The following is a 13535-nucleotide window of genomic DNA, read 5'->3' on the forward strand; positions in this document are numbered from 1 at the left end:
GCATCAAAAATACATCAAGCAAATCATAGTAATCCCTGCATATCATTTAGTTCAGGAGATTACATTAAAAGCAATCAATAGAAGTCATAGTAATCCCAGCATATCGTTTAGTTCAGGGGATTACATTAAAACCAATCATTTCAGAAAACATTAATTCCTGCATATAATTTAGTTCAGGAGATTACGAAAGAAAACAAGCAAGTCAATAATAGAAATAAACTAAAAACCAATACCATTCAATCTACTAATAACACCAAGCACCACATCAACAATCTCAAACATCAATCACTCAATAATAATTCATCACCTTTTCATAACAATCATCACATCAATTATCACCACCTTGGTACTACTGTATAGATTATCACCACCTTGGTTATCGCCACTTTGGTACTACTGTATAGATTATCACCACATTGGTCACCACCTTGGCTATCATCACAAGATATATAAATTCACCACTCTCAAAACAATATCGAAAACCTTTTCAAAATATTGTTTCCACACCTCAACATTTTCACAAATTATACATATTCCTTTCAAAACATAAATCCAACAACACCGTCATTTCCCATTTCAAATTCATTTATTTTCTTCAAAATCACCTCTCAACCCAATAATGATAAAATCACACAAAACAATGTTTTTCACTTCACCAAAACAATTCCAACTATATTTCAGAGTCTACTCAAACCGAAAATCATTTCTAACAAAACCTTGTTTTTACTTACCCATGAACAGTTGACGATCTAGTTCATATAATTTAAAACAAATATTTATTTTGTGATAGATATGATTTTACAGCTAACAATTCTACTAACTATCATTCAACAAATTTATCACCCGAAACAATGTGAGATTTACTCACCTCCAAATCCTGCTGCGTTTTCAATACCAAGACAAGTACAAATTTATCCACACTCCACTGCGCAATTCTGTATCACCTAATCACATCAAGGTCACACTCAATACAACACAAAACATACAATCATTTTAAAGTTCGAAACACGTGAACTATAAACCGAAGGATAAGTCAATTGAGACAAAACCCCATCGAAGACCAGCTAAGGCCCCCGAAACACTTCTAGGATCAAAGCGTCCAATAATAGAATGACCCAACAGTCCGATCCTCACGGATCGAAAACCAAACGAACCGAAAACACTAATACCCTAACATGCTCATACAATATCCAAAAATTACAAACCATATATCGAAATGTTCGTATCGACAAGTAGACTATAATTAGAGACAAAAACTGTCCCTGAGGTGGCCGGAAGCCGCCGGAAAACGCCGCTACCTACTGTGGCAGAGCCGCTGCCGACCTCCAAATTGGGAGGCAAAACCTATGCTAAGCTCTTCCTCTCAATATGTACATCAACATTCTTAACTAGCACAAACTCTGAATCGTGGCCGGAATTTACCTCGAAAGCTTTGAAACTCGATGAACCCTAGAATCCCAATTTTTAAAATTTGACTTCCACACTTTGAATCGTTGCAAGCTACCTTAGGGAAAAGCATCTACATCCTTTGGGCTCCAAAAGCCCTCAAGAATCACTGTCTATGGTGGCCAGAATCATGAGTTCCAATCTAGGTCCGACGCTGCGCTGTCGCAGATGTTCCTCGCCTTGCTACACCTTCCACAGCTCGAATCGAGCGATGATACAACCACAGCCGTGTAGAGGGAGGAGAGACAAAGAGAACGCACTCCTTGGTGTGGCCAGCGGTGGCTGGACGGCAGAGAAACAGTTGGACGAAATCAGCTGCTCGGGAAAATATAGGGAGAGAGGAGAGAGCAAAAGTTTCTAAAAATGGAAACTTTGGTATTTTCTGAAATTTCCAGATTTTTCTCCTATTTAACCAAAATGGAAACTTTTCCGATGGTCATAACTTTCTCATACGAACTCCGATTCTCGCATTCCGCATGTCCACGAACTCATATCGACACTCTCTACAATATCTGTGAAGGAAGTTTGCATAGAATCCTAATGTATAAAAATTCAGCTTCTTGGCCTCTCGAAAATAAAGCGTTTCGAGTAACTATTCGTCCGAAATTCTTCTACTTCACCCTCGAACCAACTATTCGCACAACCACCCACATAATAAAATATGAAAAGTACTCCAAAATTAATAACTAAATTCCGGGGTATTACAGATATCAATCCTCCCTCCCTACCATTGTCCATAAGACCATAAGAGAACAAGCATATCAAACTGAGCACATTTTCATACTCTCACTGTGTGATCAGAAGGCAACATTCAATTATCCAAGCACCTTTGGAAATCCTCGTCCAGGCAGCGTAGGCAGCTGGGTGGTAGGCACTGGGTTGGGCATTTTGATTTTTTTATTTTTGCGATACAAAAAGTCCCAAACCGATCTCACTTTGCTATCTCAGTTTCACTTCATCACTGTTAGTCTCACACTCTCACTTCACTGCTGCAATACCGGCTGATCAAGCCTCCGTGTGTGGTGCTCTCTCTCTCTCTCTCTCTCTCTCTCTCTCTCTCTCTCTCTCTCTCTCTCTCTCTCTCTCTCTCTCTCTCTCTCTCTCTCTCTCAACTGCGTCCCTCCACTCCATCGTGCCTCTCGTTAGCTCTTCCTTCAGCCTCCAACCCTCACGGCTTTTTCATATACGTTCTGTTCTACTTCTTCCAATCTTCTTGTTCTGATAATCTGGGAAATATTGATCTTTGCTTGAATTGAAAAATTAGATTTTGATAATCAATTTATTACTGAATACCGATAATCAATCTTCTTGTTCATTAGTTCTACTGATAATCAATTTATTACTGATATAAACTTGAGTTTATTACTGATTCTAAATTCTAATAATCATTGAGTTGAATATGGAAATTTGGAAAAGCTGCAAACTTCATTTCTGCTAGAAATTTGAGCGTTTTCGTTTCTTTTGTTGGCTTGTTGCTAGAATGCTATCATATCTGTTGTTGACTTGTTCGATTGTTGAATATGGAAATTTTGGACTTGTTCTGTTCTGTTAAGGACTTAAGGTTAGTGTGCTCTATTAATGCCAGATTGCTATAGTATTCTAGTAATGCTAGTTTGCCACTATGCATTCTGTTAATGCTAGTTTGAGATGTATTATGTTAGAGCTAGATTGCTATAGCATTCTGTTATGGTGCGTTTGAGATGCTTTCTATTAATCAATGTATCCTATAGCTCATCTAGAGATTCCTTATAAATTAGTAAAATGGATATATTTCATTGTTTGTTTATTAATAGGGGAAAGCTTGATGGCATCCTCCAGATGATCTAATGTTATGAATGAAATTGATAAATCATTGAGGCGTTAGTCAAATGATGTTGGATGGAAGTTTGTGGTGTTGGCAGATCCAGACAACTTAGATAAGTTGAAATGTAAGTTGTGTGGAAGAGTAGTAAGCGGTGGAATACATAGAATGAAACAACACATTGCCAACATCAAGGGAAATGTAGCCTCATGCAAGAATTCTACGGATGCCGATTGATTATACGCATTTATATGCGTCTAATTGTATCTAAAACACTAGAAATAAGCCAATCCCCTTGTCAATTAATATGTAATTAATTCATTTTCATTATTTTGTAGAAATAAGTAGAATTGCGGAAACGAGAGAAAATAGAGTAAAATTGGAACAAATTGGAGTTTCTGACAAAATGACGAAATTGTCAATGCGGGTCAACTATGCTCAACGCCATCAAGGGAGCAGAATCCAATTATCTCCTATAGTATTTGCGGAAGTGCATTCGGAAAAGAAGAAGAAAGGAAAAAATGGAGACAAGGGAAGAGAAAGAAAAAGAAAAGAAAGAAAGGAAAAAAAAAAAAGCATTTTGAGCTTTTGACATCATGATGACGTCCCCCCCCCCAAAAAAAAAAAAAGCATAATTGTGGCACACGGCCAGTTTCTTTCTTTTTGCTTTTCTCTTCCTCTCACATGATGACACGTGTCCTTATCTCCTCTTCCCTTCCTCTAGGACCAGCCACTCACCTGTAATAAAAATGCTTCCCATTCTTCCTTTTGCAGAGAGCAGCGCCGCACCACCACTCCACCAAAATCCCATCAGACTCTCTCTCTTACCAATCCATTTCCAGCCTTCTTTTTTCTCTCTAACACTGAAACCACCCCACCTCCAATTCATCTCATCTTTTCCTCCTTCTCATCTTTTCTTCACCTCACCAAGATATACCTCACCAAGATCTACCTCACTAAGATTTCATCTTCTCATCAATTCCACAAATTTCAAAGGGGAAGCCCAAGCATCAAAAACTTCATCACCATTAAATTTGGGTAAAAGTGGGGAGCCATAAATCAAGGCTAGCCATAATTACTTTATAGCAATTTGTGGCTTGTTCTTGTTACTCCTACTTCTCTTCACTTTGTTCCTCTTTAAATTATGTATATTGATGTTTGTTTAATGATGGGTAGTGAGTAGATTTGTTGTTAGGGGCTAGGGTTGTGTGCCCTAGTCCAAATCTTGTGTAAAAGATGCTTATTTTAATGTAATGATGCAATTTTCATATGATTTTTGTTGGGTTAAAATGCATGTCTATGATCCTAGTCAACTCTAGGGTGTGTATTTTGAGCATGTCTAAGATGGAGTTCAAGGCTTGACCTCCTCTAATTCCTAAGCTAGAAACCTTCAATTTCGTATTCGAGGGGTTATAAGCATGGTGATTTACACCCGCTGCGTGAATGCGCTGGCGGGTCACTTAGTAGTATAATTCTTCAATCTTTAGGCCTCTTGATGTGAATTAGAGACCCTTGAACCGGCTCTAATTCATGCCAAATGAGTTTCTATAACCCTTGAACCGGAGTAGAAATACCATGAAAGGGAATTTCGGTCCTTGAGCCTTGAACCACCTTGGATATGACTACTGCCAAAGTAGGAAATTTGCATCTACATTAGATTAGCTTTCAACACATGATATTTGGGTGAAGGAACCTCCCTAGCACCCGACATTCCCATTATATTGTTCACACTTTTCTAGTTTAATTTCCTTGCATTTTTATTAATCGCTTTGCATTTTATTACTTTTTGTTAAGTTCAAATCAACTCTCAAGATTAAATCCATCGACTCAACTGTGCATAACTCATTTGGGCTACAAGTTAGTGGTTAGGCTTAGTGTGAGCTAAGCCGAGCATTGCCGGGGCTTGGTGCCTTGTGAATATTTTATTTTATTTTTATTTTATTTTTTTATTTTTCATTTCATTGTGTGCTTTTAAGTTATTCTAGTGCTAATTACCTCAGTTAGGTCCAACACCTAATCCCCGAGGTACGATAATCAAGGTTCTAATACTTCCCTTACTTGACAACGATTCGTACACTTGCGAGAGCATATGCATCAAGTCACCAATAAAGCCAAATGTATAGCTGCAATAGAAGGAGCAAAAGCTAAGAGGAAACAAAAAGAAGTGCATGAGAAGGGAGTGAGGGAAGAAGTTGAACTTTCACATGATAAAGAAGAAGATGAAGAAATTGAAGGGCCAAGATATTGATAAGTACACATCCACAATTAATCCTGATTCTTCAATAGATGGAAGAAAGAGGATGCAATAACAAAACATTAGTGATGCCATTTGGAAGGAAAGAACACATAGTGTGCATCAATGGTTGGCTCGGTGGGTTTATGAAGCCGGGATTCCTTTTCATACCATCTATAATGATAGCTTCAAGAGATTTGTAGAAGCGGTTGGTCAACTTGGCCCGGGTTACCGACCTCCAACCCAATATCAACTAAGGCAGCCATTGTTGAAGGAAGAGGTTGAGAGGAATAAAAACTCACTCAAGAAGCAAGAAGAAGAGTGGTAAAGAATGGTTGTTAAATTATGACCGATGCTTGGAGCGACCGAAAAAGAAGAAGCATTATGAACTTATGTGTCAATTGCAAGGAAGAACCACTTTTCTTTCTTCAAGTGAAGACTTGGCGCAATCACACACCAGGGCCTATATCTTTGAATATGTTGACAAATGCATTGAAGAAGTTGGGCCACAAAATGTAGTGCAAGTAGTGACGGATAATGCTACTAATAATATGACTGCAGGGAATTTGTTGAAGGTGAAGAGGCCAAATATATTTTGGACTTCATGTGCCACTCATACATTCTTATGCTTCAAGGAATTGGTAACCAACCTAGATTCAAAGGAATGATTGAGAAGGCAAAGGCATTCACAATCTTTGTATATGCACATCACAAAACATTGCTTTGATGAGGAAGTTTACAAAGAAAAGAGACATAGTGAGGCTGGGAGTCACTAGATTTGCAATTTCTTTTCTAGCTTTGCAAAGCTTGATGGAGAAGAAGAGTGAGTTGAGGTGTATGGTTGCTTGTGATGAATGGTCCGCTTGCAAACATTCTATAAGTGCTAAGGGAAAAGTGGCATACTACTGTATTGAGTGCCTCTTTTTGGAATGGGGCAACACTTTGCTTGAAAGTGTTGGCTCTTTTAGTTAAAGTGTTTCGCCTTGTGGATGGGGATAAAAAGACATCATTGGGCTTTTTGTATGGAGAATTACTTAAGGCAAGGAAGACATTAAAGAGGCATTCAAACATCACGAGGCCAACTATTGTCCAATCATAGAAATTATTAATGACATAGCATGTGGTTATCTTGATAGTCCATTACATTTGGCAGCTTATCTCTTGAACTCTTATTACTTCTACAAGGATGAAGACATACAATATGACCAAGTTGTCATGGATGCGCTCTTTCTTTGTGTTGAGAAGTTCTTTCCCGATGACCTTGAGGCTCAAAGTGTTGTGACAAATGAAGAGTTCTTGATGTATAAGGGCAAAGGGGGTGGGATCTAAGTTGGAATGTGATAAAAATGATGACAAGTATGATCAAGGTTAGAAATTAAGACTTTCATTATTTTGTGACAATTACTGGAAATGATATTTATTTTGTTTACTAATTGTTCTTGTTTTGTTTGTGCATATGTAGTTGGATGGTGGTGTCCAATTATGGAAATGGTGTTCCTAATTTGCAAAGAATGGCTAGAAGAATTCTCTCATTAATTAAAAGTTCATCCGGATGCGAGAGAAATTGGAGCACTTTTAAAGGAGTATGTGTTTTCTTTATTAAAAACATAATAAATAATTGATTGATTAAAACTCAATGCTTAATTATATACTAATATTCTTTCTTTTGTTTCATGTAGATCCATACAAAGAAAATGAATAGACTAGATGCTTCAAGGTTGAACAATTTAGTCTATGTCCAATTCAATGCTAAGATCATCAACAAAAACAGAAGGGAGAAAGAGTTGGAAGTAGATGTGCTACTTGGTAATGAAGCTTGTAAGACTCAAGGGTGGATTGTTGATGGTAGTGATGGAGAAGATGAGTCAGATATTACTAATGAAATGGAGGGAAAGGCTTCGGGAGTAAATAGTGAGCCTAGGAGAAGTTCGAAAAATGTGGAGGTAAGAGAACTTCATGATGAAGATTTTGTATCAGATGAGGACACATAAGAGGAAGAAGAAGAAGAGAATTATGAGTTTTGAGTACGATACGGAAGGAGTCTTGGAAGGATATGGAGAAGAAGAGTTAGATGCTTAGGCTTGCAACTACTCAATGTCTTGAAAATCGAAAATATTGCCGAAATATCGGCGATATTTTCATTTTTTCAGCCTCGCGATATTTTCGGGATATACCAGGAGTTTTTTGTTGGAAATTCTCGAAATTTCACAAAAAATCCGATATTATCACGAAATCCTCGATATTTACCTTTTGACTCGTGGCCCAACAACCCAATTTGGGCCCCAAGCATGACTTTAAATAATGAAATAATGAACCAAAAAGCCTAGCATCCTTATTCGAGTTTTGAACCTTGGATGGTTAGAAAACTTGCAAATGGCTCAACCACTCCAGCAAATATAGGAACTGACATTCTTATACCTCTAATTATATATATACGACTCCAATTTAACAACCATTCTTAATTTAAACCTTTCAAAAATTTTATATCTTTGAATAGAAATATTTTCATTGAACTCATGACACAATGCATCTTCCGCAACTTCATTTTTCGCTCCTACATGATAGGAGTACAAAGTGTGACGTTTTTAATATATATTTTTCCTCATTTGGCTAAGTTATTCTCTTAAAATTAATAATTATAATATAGTTTATGTTTTTAGGTACTTCATGGTCGGAAATGGTGAAAAGAGGTAAAAAAAAGAGCAGAAATGAGCGTAAATGAAGGACAAGTCATTTTAGAAACTTTCCTATTTCATTTTAGGAAATATTTCCTATTTTGTTTTAGGGAACTTTCTTTGAACTTTCCAATTTTTGATTTTTTTTTGTTTTAAAGAGAGTACATCCCATTAAGAACTCTTGAGTGATGTAATCAAGGAAAATTGAAGGATAAGAAGACTTGCATAAATCATGAGGAATTCAAGGAGTTATCATTCACATAAATTCTTCTTATTTCGTGGAGATAAAAAGGGGAGTTTATAATCAATATTTATTCCTAATTATCTTATTTCTTATTGAGTATAGACACTAGTTAATTTTTTATTTTTCTTGATTGTAGAAGTTTATTGTGTGCACAATTCTTGGAAGAAATTAGTGCAATTCAAAGGAGATGAATAAGAGATGTATCTAGTCACTATTCAAGGAAAAGAAGGAGCATTGCATGATTAACTCTAGAGATATCTAGGGAATATATCAAGGGAAAAGAGATCAGAAATTTCATAACTTTGTCAAGAGAAAATCAAGGAAATTTGGAGGAGAAATCACCTCTAGATGAATGGCCATGATTGCATCACAAGAGAGGAGAATTCCACTATAAATAGCAGCCATTCTCAACACCAAGAGCATCACTTCCTAACCAAGATCACTTCCTGGCCTATCACTTCCTGACCAAAAACTATTTCATAACTCTGCCCAATTCACTTCTCAAACCTCCATCACTTACAAGACCGTGACCACCATCCTTCTATCAATCTACGAAGTTCTTAGGCGCTAAGTCAAGGACGCCTCCACCACCATAGCAGAAACGAGTTCATCACCTTGTTGCCAAGCCGCTAAGGAAAGCTTCAAAGTGTAACTATGACTCTACTTACAATTTTTGTTTCAGTTTTGTGTGTTTGGATTTGTGAGTTGTGTAATTGGAGACATGACATTTTCTGAATATTTTTGAGATTTTCAGTTTATTATTGAGTTAATTTCGAGAATTCTTTAATGATACATGTTACAATCTTGTGCCCTTTTACGTGTTTAGGTAATTTTCAGAGTTAGATTAATAAGTTTGCATGCTAGAATAAAGGTGAGAGTTCTTGTGTGTTTACTTAATTTTCCAAGAGTAATTGTTATTTGTTAAGGCGCTAAGTTAAACAAGTAGCAATTAGTTCTAAAAAGTGGTAAAAATTATGTTTCAATGGTTAAACGATTCTGGAAATTACGTGTTAAATTCTATGTGTAATGGTTAATTTGCATGTGTGAGTTGATTCAAGGGTTAGATAATACTACTAGTTAAGAGAATTACGCTAAGTATTTTCAAAAATTAGTAGTATTGGGCTTGGTAAGGACTTTTCCGATCCAAGCCCACATTAGAACAAATTAGATAAATGGATTGATCCGCTAAGGATTCTCATTTGGACTCTTATCTAGGCATTTAAGATGGGCACGTTTTTGTAGCATGTTGAAATGAATTTTCTATTTTTACACTTACTAATTTCCGAGTGGTAGTGGTCTAGGTTACCGAAGTCGATCATTGTAGATAGTTTTATTTGTTTTGTTTTTATTTTAAGTAGATTAGGAAACAAATTTCAAAACCCCCCATTTCATTCTTTTATTTGTTAATTGACCTTTTTGTGTAGGTGTACCCTACAATCCCCGGACTGAACGATCCCTGCTTATCCTATACTGACAACTACATTTTGCAGGGTTAAATTGTGAGGCTATTTTAGCCGCATCACTACAATTTTAATATAAAATCAGATATGTTAATACTTAATATCGATTTTACTAGTTTTAATAAACTCCTCTGTTATAGAGAAGAATTAGTAAAGAATTCAGATAATAATTATCTACAATAATAAGTATTATTAGATCATATTTCAAGAACTGTTAGTGACTCAATATACTAGTATTCAACTTAAATTATTATACCTCATTATGTTGTAATGTTGGTTGAACATTTTAATTTGAAATACACTAGATAATTAATGAAATAAACATCTCTTAAAGTTTCATTTCAAAATTTCATGTTTTTCTCTAAATTTATGTCATTTTTCTCAAATATTTATCAATATCGATATTTCCTCGATATTTCCATCTAAATTTCCATTTCCCGGACCGTCGATATTTCTACGATATTCGATATTTTAGTCATTGCAACTACTTCATTGTATGCTTGCTTAACATTTTCTCCCTATTTTGATTTTTGAGGACTATTTTGAATATTTTAGATGCAATTTTAGTACTCTTTTAATTCTTTATATTCTTAATTATATAAACAAAAGCTATAAAAATAAAAATAAAAACAAAAACAAAACCGCCTTGACACCTGGGAACTAGTCCATGGCCACCGCCCGACTAGCGACTAGCGATTTTTAGACCTTAAATCCAACAAATAGCAAGATTACATATTTAAACAGTTGCGAGGTCAAAAGCAGAACCATGAGACTTGTACAATGCAAGCCTAGAAAAAATCACTCTGGTTTTTTCCAAATCTGATGATCCAGTACCTGAACAAGTCACATGTGCTGTGAAAAAGGCCTCCCCAACTGAAAAACGACCCTCCTCAAGGACCCTCAACAGTATCACAACTACTAACAAAGGTGGACTCTTTTCTGATCCCTGTCTTGACCTGAAGTTGAGGACCGAGCATCTGCATCCACCATACATCTTTTATATGGTACAAATCCTTTTTTACACTTTTCAGGCTTCAGTTTAGAGAAGGCTGAGTTTTTACTCGCCTTAAATTGAAAAACCGAATTCGGCTCTTCAACTTTTTCTTTTTCAGAAATTTGCAGATCCCCATGCATCTCTACATCTAAACATTTGCCTCCATTTTCCTCATCACTCACTGATCCAGCATCTGAACCGTTCCAAGAACTTTCTTTCTGAACATCTTGATTGTGGGGATCTTCAAGGTTACAATCAAAATATGATTTCATTGTCTGCTGGTTACTGAATGGAAGAAATGGAACGGATGAATCTGCACCTAAGGTACACCATGGTATAAGATTAGAAGAACCAGATCGATTCCAATTCTCATTCCAAACATGTTCCACATTCCCAAATGCACATTGAATAGGCATAAAGTTACATGGTATTGATGTTTGCCCACATTTCTCCTCTTGCGTGTCATAAGAGATTGACTTGCAAGTTCCACCAGAGAGAGGTCGGTGGGAGTCTGTGACCAATACAGTCCTTCCGAAAAGCTTAAGGCTTCTGGCAGATGCCTCATCAGCTGAACCGCCACTATCATAGACATTGTCTGTGGGAAATAACTCCAGCTTCTGAACATATTCAGCAACACAACCATTACAAGAGTGAATATCACAAAAAAGATTTTTTTTTTCCTTTCTTTTCTTCAAACAAAAAATCAGACAGATATGAAAAGGATAAGAATGTACCACAGAAAATTTCTTGTCAGGAAGTGGGCCATCTTCTGCTACAGCTGATAATGAAGTCCTACTATCCTCTGGTGATGGCTGTTGTTCAGAATGATTTATGGCCTCATTTTGGACACCAGCAACCAATGAAACAGGGGATAGACTACCACTAGGTGTACTTGAATCAGAAGAACCGATTGTATCTGAGCCCATTGGAGATAATACTGATGTTGGAGATTGGTTTTCAAGATCAGAAACTGATAATTTTTTAGGTGCAGACCTTATTGGCTGCTCTAAATTAGAGGTTTCTGTATGAAGAGGGTGAACATGTTTTCGGGGGTAAGGACGCATTGGTTTCCGTTTTGGCCTAGGAGGAGGAATGTCAATGGGATCTGCAGAGCTTGTGTTGATACCATCTGGGTCACGAGCAACCTACAAGAAACACAAACTTGAGGAATTAGAACAACATCTATCGGGCATGAATGAACCCTTTTAGTATGGTTTCATTGCCTAGAGTCATGAAAATTTAACTTACTTCAATACATGGGATATAGATATACAGAAAATGGGACACTGGAATAAGAGCAGTAAACCTTAGAAAAGAATTTCTGAGCATGACTTCGAATCTGAACCGCAGTCTTGCTGCCAACATGGTCTGTCATGCAAACAGAATATTTCAGCAGATAGAACAGATACCTTAATAACAATATTTAATGCTTGAACATGATGAAGAAAACTAACAGGACCATTCCCTACTAACCACCTCTTTAACCAGTACTCCAAGAAGAATATGGTTTAATTAAAAATCCCAGGAATTTATAACAAACTATGGTTTTAAACTTTTAATGACATATTTCCTTGCACCTATACATCTCAAATCCATCTATTCTATCCAATCTTCTATACTGTTTATAACAAAGTTTTCCTTGTAGTCGAACCCAAATCCTTATTTTGAAATCATTCCATATGTCTACATGGAAATCATCACTAATTAAGGTGATCAGTACATTCAGTCCAAATAGTGACACTTGATCCAGGACTAGTTCAACTACTACTAGCTACTAAATTTCTAACATGTTCCTTTCAACCTGTTTATGTATACCTTGTATCTTTCGCCATGCCCGACCATGGAGTTTTAGAGCTTCAAGGAATTTGTTATGCTCTTCCTCTGTCCATCTCTCTCTCTGTTTCGTGATCGTGTATGGTTTCCTCACCTATAAATACCACAGTACTAATCAGATAATGTGAAAATGGTCAATGAATGAAGCTAGGTTGTACTAGATGCAGTAATATTAACAAAAAGTACAAAATTAGAAACCTTGGGAGCATAGTCATTTCCAGAAGATAAGTGATCCTTCAATTGGACCCCAACAGCAGCAGGACTAAAGGAAATCTCACCATATTGATCATCATCATCATCCTACATAACACAATCAATTCATAAATGTCTCTTGGGATTCTAAACTAGAGTTTCCAATTTCCGTGATCCATCAAATATTAAAGACAGAAAGGCATTAGTAATGAATTCATTGATACGTACTTGAACTGGTGCCATAGCTGGAGACGCCATTAATCCACCCACCAAGCAAAGTTGACCTCTTCCTCCTCGGCTCTGTCGTTGTTCCTCACTCGTTTAGCATGCAAAAACCATAACAAGCTAGTTTTGCCTCTGTCTTCCCCACAATCATACAACAAGAAAATACTCATAAATTAACTCTGCCCTTGTTCACACAACCCATTGGGTCCATTGTTGAATTCCAGCTACAACGAACTTGATCAGGATCACAATCCAATTGATGACCCAGAAAACAAACAAAGAACTGGGTCTCACTTTGGGACAGAGAAACAAGAAGAAGAAGAAGAGAGAAACAGCCAAGTTGAAAAAACTGAACACAGAAGAAGAAGGAGAAGAAGAAAATGTGAAAGCGAGAAGGGTCGCGTGCTTGGTTTGGTTGGGTGAGGGAAATTT

The 13535-nt window shown here is 36.7% G+C and overlaps 1 protein-coding gene across 4 annotated transcripts; it reads right to left on the bottom strand.

The window, feature by feature from the left end:
- Positions 1-10429: 10429 nt before the first annotated feature.
- LOC112193141 (protein REVEILLE 1) lies at positions 10430-13535 on the bottom strand. 4 transcript variants are annotated; one of them, XM_024333184.2, is made up of 6 exons: positions 13107-13525; positions 12885-12986; positions 12669-12780; positions 12160-12221; positions 11588-11998; positions 10430-11470 (listed from the first exon to the last, which is right to left on the bottom strand). In XM_024333184.2, exons 1-6 carry the CDS (start codon positions 13134-13136, stop codon positions 10778-10780), a joined length of 1410 nt encoding a protein of 469 aa, XP_024188952.1. In that variant the 5' UTR covers positions 13137-13525; the 3' UTR covers positions 10430-10777. The 4 variants fall into 4 exon arrangements, with proteins under 4 accessions (XP_024188952.1, XP_040372708.1, XP_040372710.1 ...); XM_040516774.1 differs by lacking the exon at positions 12885-12986 and having other exon boundaries at positions 13107-13535; XM_040516776.1 differs by lacking the exons at positions 12160-12221; positions 12885-12986 and having other exon boundaries at positions 13107-13125.

Source organism: Rosa chinensis, chromosome 3, assembly GCF_002994745.2.
Source record: "Rosa chinensis cultivar Old Blush chromosome 3, RchiOBHm-V2, whole genome shotgun sequence".
Taxonomy (NCBI): Eukaryota; Viridiplantae; Streptophyta; class Magnoliopsida; order Rosales; family Rosaceae; genus Rosa; species Rosa chinensis.